The sequence below is a fragment of the Bubalus bubalis genome, chromosome 3 (genome assembly GCF_019923935.1).
Source record: "Bubalus bubalis isolate 160015118507 breed Murrah chromosome 3, NDDB_SH_1, whole genome shotgun sequence".
Lineage (NCBI taxonomy): Eukaryota > Metazoa > Chordata > Mammalia > Artiodactyla > Bovidae > Bubalus > Bubalus bubalis.
This window is the reverse complement of record NC_059159.1, coordinates 19,855,550-19,874,169: the sequence shown is the minus strand read 5'-3', so window position 1 is coordinate 19,874,169 and position 18,620 is coordinate 19,855,550. Positions and strand designations below refer to the sequence as shown.

The following is an 18,620-nucleotide window of genomic DNA, read 5'->3' as shown; positions in this document are numbered from 1 at the left end:
ATGTAAGGCGAAGGGAGACATTTTTAAAGGTGAGCCAGTAGCAAAGGAAGTTAACAATCAAAATGAGAGAGGTTAATTAGTAGAAAAATATTTCCGAGGTGACGAGAGGTAATGAGATACAAAGTAAGGTTCATTCAGGACTAACCTGGAAAGGAGGATGGATAACTTACTCTGAAATAGAAGGAAACAGTAGAAGAGAGAAATACCAGAGACAGTGCTCAACATATTGACATGCTTTCTTATCCTAATCCATTCAGTTCAGTTGCTCAGTTGTGTCCGATGCTTTGTGACCCCATGGACTGCAGCACGCCAGGCCTCCCTGTCCATCACCAACTCCCAGAGTTTACTCAAACTCATGTCCATTGAGTCAGTGATGCCATCCAACCATCTCATCCTCTGTCATCCCCTTCTCCTCCTGCCCTCAGTCTTTCCCAGCATCAGGGTCTTTTCAGATGAGTCAGTTCTCTGCATCAGGTGGCCAGAGTATTAAGAGTATCAGCTTCAACATCAGTCTTTCCAACGAACACTCAGGACTAATCTTCTTTAGGATGGACTGGTTGGATCTCCTTGTAGTCCAGGGGACTCTAAAGAGTCTTTTCCAACACCACAGTTCAAAAGCATCAGTTCTTCGGCACTCAGCTTTCTTTATGGTCCAACTCTCACATCCATACATGACTACTGGAAAAACCATAGCCTTGACTAGACGGACCTTTGTTGACAAAGTAATGTCTCTGCTTTTTAATATGCTGTCTAAGTTGGTCATAACTTTCCTTCCAAGGAGTAAATGTCTTTTAAGTTCATGGCTGCAGTCATCATCTGCAGTGATTTTGGAGCCCAGAGAAATAAAGTCAGCCACAGTTTCCACTGTTTCCCCATCTGTTTGCCATAAAGTGATGGGACTGGATGCTATGATCTTAGTTTTCTGAATGTTGAGCTTTAATCCACTCAACCACCTGCAAAATACTAGCTAACCTGTGTCTCTCTTTTTTTTTTTTTTTTTAAGAAGAAAATTGGTACTCGACACAGCTGTTAAGTAAATAAGAGGGTGTTCCAAGTGTTTGGAGGATTTAGGAAGGTTATGAACTTGGCCCAAAGAGGAAAGTAAAAATAAAAGATTAAGTAAATTAGCAATTAAGAATTGCTATTCTTTATTTTAAAAAAAAGCCAAGAAGATTGCCCAGGATATCATTTCCTGAGCAGTTTCTGGTCCAGCTCCTTTGCGTATTTGATTAAACTTCCCAGACTTTTTTCTAGTAACAGCTCTTCTCCTTGGCCCATCATCATGATCACCTTTATCTTCACAGGGTTTCCAGAGTGTGTTTGCATCTCTTCCTTCATCTAGTTCTAAAGACAGTTCATTTGTTACCTGGTTTGGGATACAAACATACCTCATCCAAAATAGAGTTTTCCCAGTCCTTCTTATCCCCTCAAAAGACCCATTGGTATTGGGTTGACAGGAGTGCCATAGTCTTGCACCTAATTACCTAGTGTTTTGAATAAATCTGGAAAGATTAGAATTATTCAACAAAATAATACAGATTTTTACAGAAACTGTTTTTCTGCTTTTCTTGACTCTACACAGCCAATAGTTTCTGAAGATCAGACAGCAGCCCTGATGGCCCATCTCTTTGAAATGGGATTCTGTGACAGGCAGTTGAACCTAAGGCTGCTGAAGAAACACAATTACAACATCCTGCAGGTGGTGACAGAACTCCTTCAGGTCAACAACAACGACTGGTACAGCCACCGCTACTGAGGAGTGGCCTCGTATTAAATAACTTTGCCTGCTGCTCAGAGATGATCTTGATTCTGTTGGGGCATGGGGTAGAGACCCTTGCTTATTTTTTAATCTGATGAATCTATAATAGAGCCCATCATTGAACTATCCAGACAGTACCTGCCATTGCAGTATTTTTTGGAGCAAATAAAAAACCAGAACTTAAATTTTCACGGTAGACATTAGGTGAATTGTAGGAAGAGCATTTTTCAGTTGATTTGGATAAAGCTCCTTTCTCTGTTTTAGTGCACTGAAGAGTATAACTTAAACTTCCTATAGAACCATTTTTCTTTCTGCTTGTACTGAAGTTGAGTATTTTTCTTTGCTTAACGTGGATGTTTTTATGGGGATATCTGTTGTCAGTTTTTAAAAGGAATTAACCTTGGAAGTTGTTTTCCAGAATTATTCTCATAATTTCTCTAACCTGTCCCAAGCTTAAATAGCTATGTGGTATTAAAATGACACCTAGAACATGATAGGAATTTTGTTACTCTTCCCATTTCAAGTAGAAAATCATTTCTCTGCAAGTCTCGGAAATCAGCACTGTTGTTTTCTAAAGACCCCACTGATGCGTTGAAGTATATCCCGTCTCTGCACTTCTGAGTAAGGAGCGGGGAGTGTGCTAATTAACCCACCAGCACCTGTTGAACAGTGTCTGTTGTAGCAATTTTGCATACATTTGTATTTTATTTAAGGGAAAAAATTTAGGTAGTGTGAAATATTTTGCTAATCCTATAAAGAAGGAAAGAAAACTCTTCTATTAAAGGAAAAAGTAAATTTAACAGTTACCTTTTTTCTTTATGTCAGGGGGCAGGTCTTATTTACAGTAGAGTGGGCAAGGGCTGTATAGAAACATGAGAAAACTGAACTTTATTATGTGAATCTCAGTAAAATTCAGGTGCAGGCAGATGAGTGGGTGTGAGGCTTTGAAATGGGATTCAGGAAGTCCTGAATGTCTCTTGAATGTTTGAAATCTGTTCAGGAGAACTCAGAACAAGAAAAAGAGGCTGTTTTACAAAACTTGGATGGGGAGCAAACTCACAGAAAAAAGTTTTGGTTTAATTTAACCCCAGAGTGAGTGGGGAAAGAACTTGCTTAAAAAGGTCCAAAGTCCTCACTCTGTTTATAGAAAGGAGTCTTGGGTACAGCTGGTAAAGAGGTAACAAAAAACACTAAAGATTTTAGTCATAAAAATTGCTTGCAGAAAAAGAAGAAATCTGACACCCACCCCACCCCCCCACCCCACCCCCACCCCCCGGCCCGGCCCCAGCCCGAAGGGGGAAGGATAATAGTATTGTATAACCTGGTTGGTATTACAATGAATGATGATGTAATCATTAGCCATAATGATGTTTATTTACAGTATAACTCTTGAATGCTATTAAATAGGCCAGGATTCAGACTGCAAGCCAACCAGGCTGTTCGTTATTTAAAACGTTTTTATGGGGCCTTCTGGGTAGAGGCTGAGCGGCCGGTTGTGTGTAATTAATTGGGGTTGATTTGGGACGGGATCTGTCTTGACCATCGGAGTCGTATTGTAAGGGTCCAGTCGTCTGTCCCATTGTACTTGTACGTAACCGCTTAAAGAATGGTGAAATAAACTTTGAAACTCTTACCTGCCCTGGCTGATACCTTCGTCCAGGACCTCGCGTGGCCCTTGAAGAGCTGAGAAACGTTCTGGCCGCTATGTTGAGAGAGGCGGGCCCTGGCAGGGAGGGGCGGGCCCTGGCAGGGAGGGGGCGGGCCCTGGCAGGGAGGGTTCGGAGGAGCCGGGGCGGAGCCTCCCAAGGCTTTGAATCAAAGGTTGGGGCCAGACCCCGGCTCCCGCAGTTTCGGTTCTACTTTGCAGGCGTTTCTGTCGCCGCGGTCGCCCGAGGGTAAGGCGCTTTGAGAAATTCCTTTACTTTTCCTCTGGGAGACAAGGGCCCAGGCCCCTCCTGTGCCTCCTCCTCCTAGCCCAACACGCAGGTACCGAGCTCTGCTAACGGTCTCTCGAGGTGTCTGATGGGACTTAAAATCCTCTTTCGATGAAATCCTAGCCTCTCAGTCCACGCCCAGCTTCAGAGTAGGGCGTAAGGCAGCTGGGGCTATGGGTAGGCCGCAGTCACGGCTCCCCACCTGCCCCAACGGGGCATTCGCTTCCCCCAGGACTCTGGAACCACCCTTCCCTTACAGGCTCTCGTCCCCAAATTACGTACTCCAAAAATCTCTCGTCCTCTGGCAGCTGAGAGGAGCCCGGGAATCTCAGACCTAAGCCAGGTGAGGCTCATTTTATTTTAGCCCCCAAGGTCAGAGTTCAGCTCAGGATGCCCATTCATTTGACTCCACTCTTTAGGGTAGAATCTAGATTTTTAGCCTCAGTTCTTCCTCTTAAAGGACTTACCCAGACGTTGCTCCTCCCCCAGACATTCTTTCCCATCCCAACTCAGAAAGCAACATAGAAGAGGTTTATGCTCTCTTCCGCGACCTTTTTAGGGGTTTTTTAAGCCACATCTGTGGCCAGTCTAGCTTCCTTTTTCTTTCTTGTTCCAAAGAATCCATACCTTCCTATTACACCAGTACCTGCCCAGGTTCAGGAATGGAAGCTTTCCTTCCACACCCAGGCTGGGAGACCTCAGGCATTTCTGCCCCTGGGGTACTGGAGAGACATCTTCAGAATCCCTTGTCTCAGAGGATGAAGGGATTCTCCTGGTTGCTGCCCCCAAGCCAGCCCTATCTAACTTCCTTCCTTGGTAATCGGTGACAGCTCAGCAACTTTTCCAGAACAAAATAAGTGCTCCGCTTTCACTTATGAAAGTCCCTTAAAGTGAAATAACCTCTGCTTTGCTTTTCCCTCTCAGGAATTGAGCTGTCCTACTATAAAGAGAGGAGTTGAAATGCAGAGATTCTTGATCTGAGAGCCACTGTGTTAACTGCTTGAATTTCCATACCTTCACTTTCTTAGGCTTGAGGTTGCTGAAATTGTGGCGGGGCCCCTTGCCAATCTCAAAAACTTAAAACCAGAGTGACACCCAGCATCCATGCTAACTGAATTTTGTTCTTTTTTCATCAGTGAAAAATACCCCTGAACAATGGGTGAGACATTCTCCCAGCTGGCCTCTCAGGAGGATGAGAACAAATTAATCCTGCCCCCCGACCCAGCCTTTGGCAGCAAGGCTGCCAGCTACTCCAGCACGGGCAACAGCAAGCCTTTCTGTTCCTGTGTGCCTTGTGAAAGGGCTGCTAGTGCTGGCTTTGTAACTTGTCCCACCTGCCAGGGCAGTGGGGAGATTCCTCGAGGTGAGTAGCCGCAGGCTCTGGAAGTAGCCTGGGATCCAGGAAAGGCTCTTAACAGCCAGCGGGCCCCTCTGAGTCTCCCTGGATGTTGTTAGGTAGTCCAGCTCCTAGTCCCCAGTTTCAGGCTGGCCCAGGGAGATTCTAACCCTCCCTGGGCTCTCTGCAGAGACCTTCCTCCTGCCCTGGTTGTACCACCCAACCCCAGGGGATTTCCAGCCTCTCTGCTTCCTTAGCAACCCTGCCGTAGGATTCAGGAAGTTACCATGACCTCTCCAAAGAAACTGGGCTTTTCTGACTTGTGGTGACTTGCAGAAATTCTTCACCCATGTTAATGAAAATCTCACCTCCATTCGAGAGATGGCAAATCTGAGCTGCCAACAGCCAGTGTCCCCAGTCCTGCCCTGGGTCAGAGATAGCATGCTTCTGAGACTGCTCTGTGGGATGGAGGGGTGCTTCTCGCAGGCTGGTACAGGAAACTTGGCATGAACACTTCGTGGCCCTCCTCACCCTCTTTCTCTCTACAGAGCTAGAGAAGCAGCTGGTGGCCCTTATCCCCTATGGGGACCAGAGGCTGAAGCCCAGGCACACGTAAGCCCCTCTTCCTACCTGAGTTCTGCAGGCATTGCCCATGGGGGCAATTCCTCTTTGTCATCCCAATGTGCCCTCCTCTACTAAATTTTCTCCATTGGTTCTCCTCCAAAAGCCTGAGCCTCATTGGGCTCAAACATATTAGCACCCTGTTTCCACAGATTTTCCTAGTTAAAGAATCTCAGGGCACAGCAGACCACCTGAGGTTAGTTGGTATCCAAAGCATCACTGCTTCCAAGAAGCATGGCTCCCTTTTGAAGACAGAGAGGACCTCTTGACTCTGCAAGTCCTTCCAGGATGGAGGAGGTTGCCATTGGTTTGGGGAAGTGATTTTTCCTAAGAACTTCCTTTGCTATGGCAGTTCAGACCTGCTTGTTCTCTTCCCCATAGAGATGGAAAGCCAGCTCCTCCCTGACCTGGGACCCTTCAGAACCTCAGAGGCAGCCCTGAGTTTCACTGTGGGGGCCTGTGACTCTTTGTCATCTGGGTCGTTTGACATGAATCCCTGCAGCTCCTCCTCCCAGGGTCCTCAGCTTCCATCTGGGAGCCACCACCCAGCCCTCCCCGACCACTGCATCAGAGTCCAAATCTGGCAGTGCCTCTTAGAAGGTGCTACCAAGGTGCAGTCTCTTTAATGGGTATTACAATTTTGAATTAGATGGACAGATGATGTCTGGTTCTGAATATGAGTATTAAAATTCAGAACTCTCAAAATTCATGTAGACTTCTTCCAGTGATTATAGCTGGCATTGGTTTAGCCTTTGACTACGCACCAGGACCGGGAATTGGTGGCTTTTCCTGAATTAGCCTATAACAGATTGTATGAGGTAGGTTAGGTACAATGAATTATCTCCATTTTATAGACAAGGAAACTGAGGCTTAGGGCAGTTAAATGGGTTGTTCAGAGTTACTGGGCCAGTGGGTACAGAGAGCTGGGGATGGACACCAAGTTGCTGGCTTCTCAGTCCTGTGCTTCTCCCCACTCTGAGCCACCCCTGACCCTAGGCTGGTCCTCCACACCTGAGGAGCTAAGTGTCCAGTTGTGGGGGGAACTCAGAAGAGAGCCTTGTATACAGAGAAGAGTATCTGAACACCCCTGGCCAGGTTGCTTCTGTGTCCAGACTTCTCCACTTCCCTACCCGGGTCCTGCTTTCCCACAGGAAACTCTCCGTGTTCCTGGCAGTGTCCATCTGCCTGGTGACCTCCTCCCTCATCGTCTTTTTCCTGTTTCCCCGGACAATCGCCGTGCAGCCTGTGGGCCTCAACTCCTCCACAGTGGCCACTGATGTGGCCAATGTCTACCTCAACATAACGGTGGGTGGGTGCCTGTGCCCCTGGGCTCTGACCCCACCTTCCAGGCACCACTCCTCTGAAGCCCTTGTCCCATGTTCTGACCCTGGACATGGGTAGCCAGGGATCTTACGGCACTCAGAGGATGTCAGAAGCCTGGGGAGAAGCCCCTGAGAGATTGTGTAGGATTGGAACTGTGAGAGGTTAGAATTGAGGCCAGAGCAGTATTAGGGAGTGGGTATGCCTGAGACTTTCCAGGTGGGCAGGGGAACAGCAAGAGCCTTGCAGGGTGAGACTGGATTTTGAGACAGCTTAATGTCCCAGTATTCTTGCCTGGAGAACTCCATGGACAGAGGAGCCTGGTCCGTGGGTCACAAAGAGTTGGACAAGACTGAGCGATTAATACTTTCACTTTTATGGTCTTAGTTAATGGTGACCCCTCCAAGGGGTCTGGCACTGGTGCCCCAGCAGCTGAAGCTCTCACTGGGGTGGGGCTCAATCAGGCTGGGGGTTTTTTTAAACTGTTTGACTTCTTCTTGCCAAGGATGGTTACTCTCACCCCTCCCTTTCCCTGTCTTCCTCCCCAGAGTATCTTGAATATCTCCAATAACAATTACTGCCCTATCACTGTGACCCAGCTGACCGTCGAGGTTCTGCACCTGTCCTTCGTGGTGGGACAGGTCTCCCACAGCCTCCTTCTCCACATCGGCCCTTTGGCCAGTGAACAGGTGACTCCTTCTCACTGGCCAGCCCCACACCCCACAAGTGTGTGGACACAGGTGGGAGGAAGGGGGCAGCTGCAGTTGGGGCTAACCCTATGACCATTTGGTTGACAGATGTTTTATGCAGTGACCAATACAATACGGGATGAAAACACATAGTAAGTAGCCCTTGATCTCTTCTCCCTCACCTCCTTCCTGGTTGGAAACCCAGTTTGAATCCCCACCAGATTTCTTGATTGCTTAGCAACCCTGCATTCAGCCTGCATACTTATGGCCAAGACTGCAGTGTGCAAGAGTTCAGGGCCCCTGTTTGGAGCAGGATTGGAATGAAAACCAGGCTAGAATTGGGTTAATCCTTACAATATATGGGACTTCCCTTGTGGCTCAGTTGGTAAAGAATCTGCCTGTAAGGCAGGAGACCTGGGTTTGATCCCTGGGTTGGGAAGATCCCCTGGAGAATAGAAAGGCTACCCACTCCAGTATTCTGGCCTGGAGAATTCCATGGACTGTACAAGTCCATGGGGTCGCAGAGTTGGACACAACTGAGTGACTTTCACTTTCACCTTTACAATATATGACTTTGGGCTCTTCAGCCTGACTCGCTGTCTTCTACTAAGGGAACGACCAGCACATGCCTGGGCCAAGCCAGTGGGGGTTGGGGGAGTGAAGTGCTCACCTTAGGCAGAGGGAGCTGGAAGGGGGTGGGAGTGGCCTGGGTCCTTGCCCTCCGCATGAAAGGAGGCCAGGGGCCTGGGACTGCAGGTCTCCTCTGAACTGACAGGCTGCTCAGTGTGAAATGTGGTCCCGTGTTCTTCCTCTCTGTCTTTCTCAGCAAAATCTGTACCTGGCTGGAAATCAAAGTCCACCACGTGCTTTTGCACATCCAGTGAGTAGGATTTGAAGCCCTGGTATCCCCTCTCCCACTTCTTCTTTTTTTTTTTTAATAGTTATTTATTTTGGCTTTGTTGGGTCTTAGGTTAAGCATGCAGGATCTTTAGTTGTGGCATGTGGACTCTAGTTCCCTGACCAGGGATTGAACCTGGGTCCCCTGAATGGGAAGCTCAGAATCACAGCCACTGGACCACCAGGGAAGTCCCCCCTCCCCCACCTCCTGACTCCAGCTCCCCCTAGTGGGAAGGAAGTCATCCAAGTTGACTCCATGTATCTGTTGGCTCTTGATAGTGGCAGGTCCAGCCCTTCCTCTAGGGTCCACTTTGCTTCTGAGCTGTTGATGTGACACCCATGGAGCTGCCCGGGACCCGGATGGGGCAGCTGTCCCAGGAGCCATGACAGAGCAGGAAGCCAGCCCTCCCCAGAGAACAGAGCAAGGCCAAGGCTTTCCTCTTCCTCCCAGACACAGCACCAAAGCCTGCTTTTCCTCCCCAGGGGCACCCTGACCTATTCCTACCTGAGCCGTTCCGAGCAGCTGGTCTTCCAGAGCTATGAATATGTGGAATGCCGGGGAAACACGTCTGTGCCCCACTTGCTGGTCTCTCACCCGCCGTGACCTGTCCGCTACTCTCAAGCCTCAGTTGCCTGCCGGCCCGATCTATACTTCCCACAGCTCCGTGGTGCCCAGTAGGACCATAGTGACTTTGCCAAAGGAAAAACCCTACTTTATCATACCCTCCCCACGCCATGCACCCCCAGCAGGGGAAGCTTCCTGTGGAAGTTAACTTCATATACACTCATACATTCCTACACACTGTCTCTCTCTCACACATACACCCATACACACAGTGTCTGTCTCTCTCTCTCTCTCTCTCTCTCTCTCTCTCTCTCTCTCTCTCTCTCTCTCTCTGTCACACACACAAATACACACACACACCCTCTCTGATTTCTACAGGATCAGAAGCCTGATTCTTCTAGAGGCCAATACCAGAGGCCTCTGATTGTGTCTTGAGCAAAGTCTGACCCAGCGTTTCCTCAGCTGCCTCAGAGGCATGGAGCAGCACCCACATTCCTATGCTGCGCACCTTGGTTGCCTGTTGCTCCAGGGAAGGCCTTCTTCCTGCCTGAATGCAGAGAAAACGTTCATTTTATCTGGTTTGACTCCATGGATCCTTTTCCAGTTCTCCACCCAGTGATGGGAATGACTTAGGGATCAGCCCATGCTGTCCCTAGGGCCTTTTGCTTTGGTCACGTGACAGATCGTTGGTGATGGCCTGCTTTTCTCCTGGTAACTTGTTGCCCACCCTTTGGCCAAGGCCCTTTGGCTCTGCCTCCTTCCTGGTTATAGATGGTCTGGGTCCCCAGGAACACAGAGCTGTTCTGCAGCTAAAGCTTCTCTTCTCCATAAAACACTTTTATTAATATTATTCTCTGCACAGCAGGAACAAAAGGAGAGGAGGGAAGGGAGGCACCTGGCACCTTCTGGGCCTGCATAGGAAAAACAGAGACAAAGCCAGAGTCATTTTAAAAGGTATTTATTGAAGGAGGTCACAACCTGAGCCCATGTGGGTGGACACAGACAGGCCAGATGGCGCCACAGTCACCTTTACTGTGGTTTCTATCACTCAGACAGGCAGAGAGGTGAGTTTGGACGGTGGGGAAAGTTGAAGTAGGAAGGATGGAGAAAGGGAAGTGGGGACAGAACCTGATGACTAGCTGACCAGGGGACAAGAGGAAGGAAGGAGTTCATGCCTTCTGCACGCTTTCATGCCTGAATAACTGGGGTCAAAGTGGTGCTGGCAACAGCATGAAAGTCCATGAAGTCCAGGCTGGAGCTTGTGCTGTGTGGAGTTTGGAAAATGTAAAGGATTTATATTGTATTCACTAAACTGTACTTAACAGTGTTTAAAAAAGCAAAATAAAGGTCTCCTATAATTAGGAAAGGAGCTGCTGGTGGACACTCCCTGTCTCACAGCCTATTTCTTAATGTCCAGGTGGGCATCAAGGTCTCTTCCCCAGTCCCTGAACCCCTTGGGAACATGCCCTCCTTCTCTGTCTTCTCTCCCTTTCTCTCATTACGTATCTCTGAAGTCCCATCCAACTTTAATATTCTTGTTCTGTGTCCCCCACCTCCCCATACCTCCCCCAAGTGCTCCTCTCAAGAAACACTGCACTGAGAGGTTCCTTTGTGCATGCTGAGTCACTGCAGTCATGTCTCACTCTGCAACGCTATGGACTGTAGCCTTCCAGGCTCCTCTGTCCACGGGATTCTCTAGGCAAAAATACCAGAATGTGTTAATTTCCCACCCAAAGGCCATCCTAGAATGAAAGGACCCAGGCACCGTCCCCCCTTACCAGTAAAAAGTGGAACAGGAGATGAGGCTGGGGACCCCCATCTGTCAGTTTCAGGAAGTGGGGAGGGGAATATCTGGGGGCTTTAGAGCCTCTTACCTATCTCTGCTACATGGAAAGGCTGAGACCCAGGGAGGAAGAAGCCTATGGATTTGGGGGAGGAGGGGGGCCAGTCCGATAAGCGATCAATGCAAAGAAATAGAGGAAAACAATAGAATGGGAAAGACTAGACATCTCTTCAAGAAAATTAGAGATACCAAGATGGGCTCAATAAAGGACAGAAATGGTATGGACCTAACAGAAGCAGACGGTATTAAGAAGAGCTGGCAAGAATACACAGAAGAACTGTACAAAAAAGATCTTCACAACCAAGATAATCATGATGGTGTGATCACTCACACTCATCTAGAGCCAGATATCCTGGAATGTGAAGTGAAATGGGCCTTAGGAAGCATCACTACGAACAAAGCTAGTGGAGGTGTTGGAATTCCAGTTGAGCTATTCCAAATCCTGAAAGATGATGCTGTGAAAGTGCTGCACTCAATATGCCAGCAAATTTGGAAAACTCAGCAGTGGCCACAGGACTGGAAAAGGTCAGTTTTCATTCCAATCCCAAAGAAAGGCAATGCCAAAGAATGGTCAAACTACTGCACAATTGCACTTATCTCACATGCTAGGTGCATTGGAGAAGGAAATGGCAGCCCACTCCAGTGTTCTTGCCTGGAGAATCCCAGGGACGGGGGAGCCTGGTGGGCTGCCGTCTATGGGGTCGCACAGAGTCAGACACGACTGAAGCGACTTAGCAGCAGCAGCAGCAGCACATGCAAGGTAAAGTAATGCTCAAAATTCTCCAAGCCAGGCTTCACAATACGTGAACCGTCAACTTCCTGATGTTCAAGCTGGTTTTAGAAAAGGCAGAGGAACCAGAGATCAAATTGCCAACATCCACTGGATCATCGAAAAAGCAAGAGAGTTCCAGAAAAACATCTATTTCTGCTTTATTGACTATGCCAAAGCCTTTGTGTGGATCACAATAAACTGTGGAAAATTCTTCAAGAGATGGGAATACCAGACCACCTGACCAGCCTCTTGAGAAACCTATACGCAGGTCAGGAAGCAACAGTTAGAACTAGACATGGAACAACAGACTGGTTCCAAATAGGAAAAGGAGTACGTCAAGGCTGTATATTGTCACCCTGCTTATTTAACTTATATGCAGAGTACATCATGAGAAATGCTGGGCTGGTGGAAGCACAAGCTGGAATCAAGATTGCCAGGAGAAATATCAATAACCTCAGATATGCAGATGACACCACCTTTATGGCAGAAAGTGAAGAGGAACGAAAAAGCCTCTTGATGAAAGTGAAAGAGGAGAGTGAAAAAGTAGGCTTAAAGCTCAACATTCAGAAAACGAAGATCATGGCATCTGGTCCCATCACTTCATGGGAAATAGATGGGGAAACAGTGGAAACAGTGTCAGACTTTATTTTTTGGTGCTCCAAAATCACTGCAGATGGTGATTGTAGCCATGAAATTAAGACGCTTACTCCTTGGAAGGAAAGTTATGACCAGCCTTGATAGCATATTCCAAAGCAGAGACATTATTTTGCCAACAAAGGTCCATCTAGTCAAGGCTATGGTTTTTCCAGTAGTCATGTATGGATGTGAGAGTTGGACTATAAAGAAAGCTGAGAGCAGAAGAATTGATGCTTTTGAACTGTGGTGTTGGAGAAGACGCTTGAGAGTCCCTTGGACTGCAAGGAGATCCAACCAGTCCATTCTAAAGGAGATCAGCCCTGGGTGTTCTTTGGAAGGAATGATGCTAAAGCTGAAACTCCAGTACTTTGGCCACCTTATGCAAAGAGTTGACTCATTGGAAAAGACTCTGATGCTGGGAGGGATTGGGGGTAGGAGGAGAAGGGGATGACAGAGGATGAGATGGCTGGATGGCATCACCAACTCGGTGGACATGAGTTTGAGTGAACTCCTGGAGTTGGTGATGGACAGGGAGGCCTGGCGTGCTGCAAGTCATGGGGTCACAAAGAGTCGTACACAACTGATCGACTTGAATGGAACTGAGTCCCCCTCTTCCTAAGGTCAGGTGTCCTGTGCCTGAGACTGCAGTCCCGCTTTCCTGAGTTCTTTATCTCTGTCCCTGCCTCTCATCATCAACAGTGGAGTGTCCACTGTGGACCAGACTGACGCTGGACTTGGTGGAGGGGGTCCCTGTCTGCCACTTCTTCCTATCACTGCCCTAGGTCTGCTCTGGTGTGATACAACCCCTCCTCCCCCAGCTGAATCTCAGTAAGCATCCTCCAGGGGGCCGGGCTGATGGAGAGTTATGAACCTGATGAGCTCCCGACAGACTGAACATTGCTAAATAAGGGCCAGTAGTGGAGCTGTAGACTTGAGGGGCGCAAAGCCAAGTTCTCCCATAGGCTTTGCCTGGAGAAGCAGGGACTTACCTTCCACTTTCTTCCCACACTCCCTCCATCCTCTTCCTGCCCCTCCTCCTCATCCCAGTCTCACAGAGCCTGACCAGTCTCTTCGATTCTTTCCAGGAAGAAATCATTTTATTCCTGGCTCAGCTCCTCTGCCAGAGTGGATCAGGAGGGACTGGCTTTTGAAGTGGAGGTGTTGCTGGGTGGTAAGAAGGTCGGGTCGTTTATCTGATTTTTTGCTGATGGCCAGTGGGATCTTGGGGTCTATTTCTGAATCACCATTGCTGGATGTAATTCGTTGACTGAGAAGAAGGAGAGACAGGAGGCAAAACAGGTTAGCAGTTCCCAGGCCCACTGCTTTTGCTTACTGTATTAAGTAAGCCCTTTGAAGCCAAAGGGCTTCCCTGGTGGCTCAGACAGTAAAGCGTCTGCCTGCAATGCAGGAGACCCAGGTTTGATTCCTGGGTCGGGAAGATCCCCTGGAGAAGGAAATGGCAATCCACTCCAGCACTCTTGCCTGGAAAATCCCATGGACGGAAGAGCCTGATAGGCTACAGTCCATGGGGTTGCAAAAAGTCAGACATGACTGAGCGATAATTAATTAATTACTTCGAAGCCAAAGGAATCAAACTGAAATGTAGTGAGTGGCCCAGTCCTCATCTTAAAGGACTAGGATTGGGTTCTCCCATCCTTGGCACCTGTTTCAGGAAAAAAAACTATTTCCAAAGCTCATCCTGTTTTATGTAATTCCCAAGACACTCAAGAGTCTTCCTGGGTTTGATGGTCTACAATTAGTCAGACACTAAGCTAAGTGCTTCAAATGCCTTCCCTTTTAACCCAGTCCTCATGACACCTCTACTGTGGAACTGGTATCATTCTCCTTTAATGGATGGGCAGCTGAGGCTCAGAGTGAGTCATGCTACCAGAGAGTGGTGATCCTAACTGAGACCATACCTCTTACTTCAGGTCTTACCTCCCTCCTGCCTAGCTGGCTCTACCCTAATCAGCCCCTAGATTTTGCTTCTTTGTACCTGTCCAGCCTTCCCAACTAGACTTCTTCACTTAGTGCTCCTTCACTTAGTGCTGAGCAATGGGGCCTACCAAGACATTCTTATGGGCCAAGGAATGGGCCATCCAGAAATGACTGAACAGCTTCAATCCCCTCTCCCAAGTCCTGCCAAGGAAGCCTTTCTAGACTCCCCCACACTTGCACTCAAGCACACTCAGATACACAGCCAGAAGCTATCTGGCTTTCACACTCTGAATCTGTCTCACCGTGAATCGTGAGTACTTGGTTTGCATATCTGGGCTAGATTTCTTGCCACCTGATGAGGAAACAAAACACAATTACTCATCTGGCAGTTCTGAGAATGGAACATGGCACAGCTGGATTCTTTACCAGGAAGGCCATGGCCCCTATCTAAGGCAAGGCACAGACCCAGCCCACACTGAAAATTCTCTACCAGGAAGCCAGCCTGTGCTTCCCTGTTCCAGACCCCACAGGGGTTGGGATATTGTTGCTAAGCCTACAACTCATCTCCCACCCTCTGTTGGCTCCCTCCCCCATCTGTCCCCCTCATCCTAGAGGAGGGACTGACAACTTCTCAGCCACCCTCTGTGGAAGTTGGCAGGTTTCTCTGCCACCCTAACTTGGCACAAAGCTACTCAGAGAGAATGACTCCCACGTAAAGGAGATTCCCCCAAATATGGAATCTGGGCCCTAACCAGGGACTCCCTTCTCACTACCTCCCACTGCCAGGCATCTTACTTACCAGGACGATGAGGGTTGGTCACCTCTCTTTGGTATGTGTCCTTGTGGGGACCTGGCCTCTGGGAATCCTGGAGGATGTACTGGGAGGTGCACTGAGTAAGACATTCTTGGGCGTTTGGCTGCTTTGGCTGAGGCGGCTGTGGTGGCTGCTGGGGCACCTGCGGCAGCTGTGGCATAGGTGGCAACTGTGATTGCGCCAGGGGTGGCTGCGACTCCTGCCGGGACTCCTGAGGTGGCTGGGTTTTCTCCTCACATTGCCGTTCCTCTTCTTGGCGTTTCTTCAGTTCCTGGCAAGAAGCCCCCACAAGTGGAATCCTCCTCCCACCCCATCCAGTCACCACCTTGCCAGAGACACTGCAGGAAGCAAGACAAGGGAATCCCGAGGCGGAGGTGGCTGCAGGGTCTCTGCTCCCTGGAGTTGAAGGCTGAGCCTGGAGCCTGAGCTATCTCACCTCACCCACCCACACCCTAAACTGTTTCTATAGCAACAGTGCCCCCTGGCACAGCCCCTGCCCAGTAAACACAGCCTCTGACCGCCTACCTCCTAGCTTGAGAGCTGTGTGCACTGAAGGCCATTTGCAGTGCCAGAGAGTAAAGAATAATCTCTTACAAATGCCTCAAACAGCACTGTCCAGTAGAAATATAATGGGTACCATATTCGGAGATGAACGCTTTTACTTTCATATATAATTTAAAATTTTCTATTAGCCACATAACAAAGGAAGAAGAAATAGGTGAAACTAAGTATAACGATGTATTTTATTCAACCCAATACATCCAAAACATAAAAACTCAATATGATAATATTGATAATTTACAGTGTTTGTTTTTGTACTAAGTCTTCAAAACACAGAGGGCATTTTATACTCAACAGCACATCTGAATTTAGACATTACATTTTTCAAAAAAATGTTTGGTTGCAGGGCTTCCCTGGTAGCTCAATGGTAAAGAATCCGCCTGCCAATTCAGGTGATACCAGTTCGATCCCTGACCCAGGAAGATCCCACATGCCGAGGAGCACTTAAGCCCGTATAGCACAACTATTGAGCCTGTGCTCTACAGCCCATGTGCCACAGCTACTGAAGCCTACACTCTGCAGCAAGAGAAGCCACTGCAGTGGGAGGCCTGTGCACCGAAACTGGAGAGTGGTCCCTGCTCTCCGCAACTAGAGAAAAGCTGCAGCAGCAAGGAAGACCCAGCACAACCGTAAACAAATACATTAATAGTAACAAAAATGTTTGATCAGGGGATTTCTCTAGCAGTCCAGTGGTTAAGAAGCCACCTGCCACTATGGGAGCATGGGTTCGACCCCTGGTCCAGAAAGATTCCACATGCCATGGGGCAACTAGGCCCGTGCACAACTTCTGAACCTGCACTCTAGAGCCCACCAGCCATGCTGAAGCCCATGCCCCTAGAGCCTGTGCTCCGCACAAGAGAAGCCACCGCAATGGGAAGCCCTCACACTAGAAAAAGCCTGCATACAGCAACGAAGACCCATCACAGCCAAAAGCAAAGTAAAACAAATTCGTTTTAGAAAGGCAAGTTTGACAAAATTAACTTGATATTTCGAGTTCATATAATTTACAATCAAGAAAGTAGATTTACTTACCCAAGATGTTCCAAACATACTTAAAATTTTGTCAGTATGTAAAGTGGATATTTGTTTTTAAATTTATATTTAAATAAATGTACGTAGAATTTAAAATTCAGTCCCTTAGTCTCCTAGCCACGGGCTAGGAGACTTAGTCTCCTAGCTCAAGGGCTATAGCACACAGGCTGGTAGCCACCCTATCAGACAGTGCGGCTTTAAAACCTCCTGTGCCTGACCCCTCGGTCCCACATGAGGCCTCAGCCTAGTATAACCGCAGAGCTGAGTCACCCTAATGCGCACACACATCCATGACATCAAAGGAATTTGCTTTCCTCCAGCTCCCAGCAAAACAATATTCACCAGATAATAGCTTCCTGGGGATCTGTCTTCCCTCCCCATCTCCTCCCTATCCCTGGAAGGACCCCAGTGAACCTGGCCCCTCTCATGCACCTGCTCTTGCTGCTGCTGCTGGGCCATCAGCCACCTCTTCCGGTCCAAAGCCATCTGCCGCCGACGGGCCTCCCAGTGGTAAGCACTGCCCATGACAGTGAGGGTGACAGGAGGGAGGGGTGACAAGAGGCAGAGGGGTGGGGGCAGGCAGAGCCCAGGAGGCTGCCACTGCCCCCGCCGCTTCTGTCTCCTCTCACCTCAACCCTGTGGCCTGTAACCAGATCCACCTCACAATGTGACCACTACCAGGGCAACTGGGCAGGCCCCCCTCCCCTGCCATGGGAAGAAGGGAGGTGTTCCTCCCAAGCCTCCCAGAGAACATCTTTAAAGCACCTTTCTCTCTGGGGCCCTGAGCAGGTAGAAGACACCTTTCCACCTTAGCTTTGAGTTTCAATGGACCCCAGGGACAATTCCCAAGTGGTCTGACTTTTCTCTCTGGTTTTCTCCTACCCACACCAGGATTTCAGCATCTTCATCTGGCCCTCTGCTGACCTATCCCTCTCCTCCTCCCTTAGTCCTCCATCTCCTCCCCCTGTTCTGAGTCAAGAAAATGCAAGGACTTCCATGGTGGTCCAATGATTAAGAATCCACCTGTCAATGCAGAGGACATGGGTTTGATCCCTTGTCCAGAAAGATTCCACATGCCATGGGACAACTAATCCTGTGTGCCACAATTACTGAAACTCATGAGCCTAGAGCCTGTGCTCCATAACAAGAGAAGCAACCGCAATAAGAAGCCCGTGCACCACAACTAGAGAGTAGCCTCGGCTCTCAGCAACCAGAGAGAGCCCAAGTGCAGCAAGAGGACCCAGCACAGCCATCAAAAATTTTTTAATTAAAAAAAAAATCCAACTAACTTTCACTGGGGTCTGAGCTCTGTGAATACAACAAGGTGGCTTATTAGAAATTACCCTAGTCCTGGGGATTTAATATGCTGGGCTCAAGTCAACCCTCTATCTCTTCTTCTGAACTTGGGCCCAGTCTTACCTCTCTGAGACTCCATTTCCTGACCTGGAAAACCAGAAAGTTAATACTTGTTACTGTCCTCACAGGGTTCAGTTCGGTTCAGTTCAGTCGCTCAGTCATGTCTGACTCTTTGCGACCCCATGAACCACAGCATGCCAGGCCTCCCTGTCCATCACCAACTCCCAGAGTCCACCCAAACCCATGTCCATTGAGTCTGTGATGCCATCCAACCATCTCATCCTCTGTCGTCCCCTTCTCCTCCTGCCCTCAATCTTTCCCAGCATCAGGGTCTTTTCCAGTGAGTCAGTTCTTTGCATCAGGTGGCCAAAGTATTGGAGTTTCAGCTTCAACATCAGTCCTTCCAATGAACCCCCAGGACTGATCTGCTTTAGGATGGACTGGTTGGATCTACTTGCAGTCCAAGGGACTCTCAAGGGTCTTCTCTAACACCACAGTTCAAAACCATCAATTCTTCGGCGCTCAGCCTTCTTCACAGTCCAACTCT

The 18,620-nt window shown here is 48.5% G+C and overlaps 3 protein-coding genes across 15 annotated transcripts in view; 2 read left to right on the top strand and 1 right to left on the bottom strand.

Annotated features, from left to right (window-relative positions):
• The window catches only part of NBR1 (NBR1 autophagy cargo receptor), a 30,369-nt gene extending 26,977 nt beyond the window's left edge, over positions 1 to 3,392 (top strand). For all 7 annotated transcript variants that reach the window (XM_006042613.3, XM_025280071.2, XM_006042614.3 and 4 more), the window contains one exon: positions 1,583 to 3,392. In XM_006042613.3, coding sequence (XP_006042675.1) covers positions 1,583 to 1,756 — 174 coding nt within the window. In that variant the 3' untranslated portion in view covers positions 1,757 to 3,392. The remainder of the gene's footprint in view (positions 1 to 1,582) is intronic.
• Positions 3,393 to 3,513: 121 nt separating this feature from the next.
• Positions 3,514 to 17,774, top strand: TMEM106A (transmembrane protein 106A). Of its 7 annotated transcripts, none has more exons than XM_025280075.3 (10): positions 3,514 to 3,654; positions 3,953 to 4,036; positions 4,830 to 5,056; positions 5,578 to 5,641; positions 6,802 to 6,955; positions 7,519 to 7,659; positions 7,768 to 7,811; positions 8,486 to 8,539; positions 13,458 to 13,551; positions 17,609 to 17,774. In XM_025280075.3, exons 3-10 carry the CDS (start codon positions 4,849 to 4,851, stop codon positions 17,726 to 17,728), a joined length of 879 nt encoding a protein of 292 aa, XP_025135860.2. In that variant the 5' UTR covers positions 3,514 to 3,654; positions 3,953 to 4,036; positions 4,830 to 4,848; the 3' UTR covers positions 17,729 to 17,774. The 7 variants fall into 7 exon arrangements, with proteins under 7 accessions (XP_025135860.2, XP_044794851.1, XP_025135857.2 ...); XM_044938916.2 differs by lacking the exon at positions 17,609 to 17,774 and adding an exon at positions 15,393 to 16,338 and having other exon boundaries at positions 13,458 to 13,543; XM_025280072.3 differs by lacking the exon at positions 17,609 to 17,774 and adding an exon at positions 15,393 to 16,338.
• On the bottom strand, positions 13,511 to 15,332 carry CCDC200 (coiled-coil domain containing 200). The gene is made up of 3 exons (XM_006042611.3): positions 15,110 to 15,332; positions 14,613 to 14,662; positions 13,511 to 13,639 (listed from the first exon to the last, which is right to left on the bottom strand). The coding sequence occupies exons 1-3, from the start codon at positions 15,282 to 15,284 to the stop codon at positions 13,613 to 13,615; spliced, it is 252 nt and encodes an 83-aa protein (XP_006042673.3). The 5' UTR covers positions 15,285 to 15,332; the 3' UTR covers positions 13,511 to 13,612.
• Positions 17,775 to 18,620: the final 846 nt, after the last annotated feature.

What these genes read in the sequence shown, in the direction of transcription:
- TMEM106A (XM_044938916.2), top strand. Translation starts at nt 4,849, where the DNA reads ATGGGTGAGACATTCTCCCAGCTGGCCTCTCAGGAGGATGAGAACAAA. An exon ending in ATGTCTACCTCAACATAACG is followed by an intron (nt 6,956 to 7,518) that starts GTGGGTGGGTGC and finishes CTTCCTCCCCAG; the next exon opens with AGTATCTTGAATATCTCCAA. An exon ending in AGTGGAGGTGTTGCTGGGTG is followed by an intron (nt 13,544 to 15,392) that starts GTAAGAAGGTCG and finishes GCGTTTCTTCAG; the next exon opens with TTCCTGGCAAGAAGCCCCCA.
- CCDC200 (XM_006042611.3), bottom strand. Translation starts at nt 15,284, where the DNA reads ATGCCACAGCTGCCGCAGGTGCCCCAGCAGCCACCACAGCCGCCTCAG. An exon ending in GACCAACCCTCATCGTCCTG is followed by an intron (nt 14,663 to 15,109) that starts GTAAGTAAGATG and finishes TTTCCTCATCAG; the next exon opens with GTGGCAAGAAATCTAGCCCA. An exon ending in CCAAGTACTCACGATTCACG is followed by an intron (nt 13,640 to 14,612) that starts GTGAGACAGATT and finishes CCTTCTTCTCAG; the next exon opens with TCAACGAATTACATCCAGCA.